The 626-nt window shown below is 55.6% G+C and overlaps 1 protein-coding gene across 6 annotated transcripts in view; it reads left to right on the top strand.

Annotated features, from left to right (window-relative positions):
- The first annotated feature begins 450 nt into the window (after nt 1–450).
- Nucleotides 451–626, top strand: part of Mgat4d (MGAT4 family member D) — a 33,405-nt gene continuing 33,229 nt past the window's right edge. For all 6 annotated transcript variants that reach the window (XR_002378542.1, XM_021170097.1, XM_021170096.1 and 3 more), the window contains exon 1: nt 451–592. Coding sequence is in view for 5 of the 6 variants with exons in the window: in XM_021170097.1 (XP_021025756.1) it covers nt 499–592 (94 nt within the window). In the remaining variant the exon portion in view is untranslated. The remainder of the gene's footprint in view (nt 593–626) is intronic.

The following is a 626-nucleotide window of genomic DNA, read 5'->3' on the forward strand; positions in this document are numbered from 1 at the left end:
TTCTCAAGCAGGTGGGTGTCCAAATCTTTTAAAGCTTTCAAAGGGGCCAGAAACTGGGTGCTCTTGCAGAAAAGAGATTGTGCATCACCCAAACACTGCCTGCAAGTCTCCAAGAGAGATCAGAGTGTAAAGACCAAATGGGAAACATGAATGAAAGGCTGTGTCATGTGTTTCACACCTTTGAATCAAAATCTGATGAATTCTCGCAGGAAATTACCCTAAGATGATAATGTCTGGTCAGGGCCAGGCAGCGCAGGGCCGACCCAGTTTTTCACAGCCTTGCCAAAGGATTGTAAGTGTGGTCAAGAGGGGACTAGGATGTGACTGGGAGAAAGTGTTGGGGACCTGGGGACCTTAGCAACGGCCCTGTGGGAGGGGGAGCAAGCACGCGGGGTCAAGGACGCAGGCGCGGCCCTGTGGGAGGGGGAGCAAGCACGCGGGGTCAAGGACGCAGGCGCGGTGCCTGTGCAGCCTGGTGTTGGCAGTGACGCCACCACGATGAAGGCCAAGAACGTTAACTTGCTCTTCGCCTTCGTTGCCGTCCTGCTCTTTGGTTTCTCGTGTTTCTGCATCTCCAGGATGAACCAAACCAGTAAGCGGGGGGGGGGGGGGGGGGGGGGGGGGGG

Source organism: Mus caroli, chromosome 8, assembly GCF_900094665.2.
Source record: "Mus caroli chromosome 8, CAROLI_EIJ_v1.1, whole genome shotgun sequence".
NCBI lineage: Eukaryota > Metazoa > Chordata > Mammalia > Rodentia > Muridae > Mus > Mus caroli.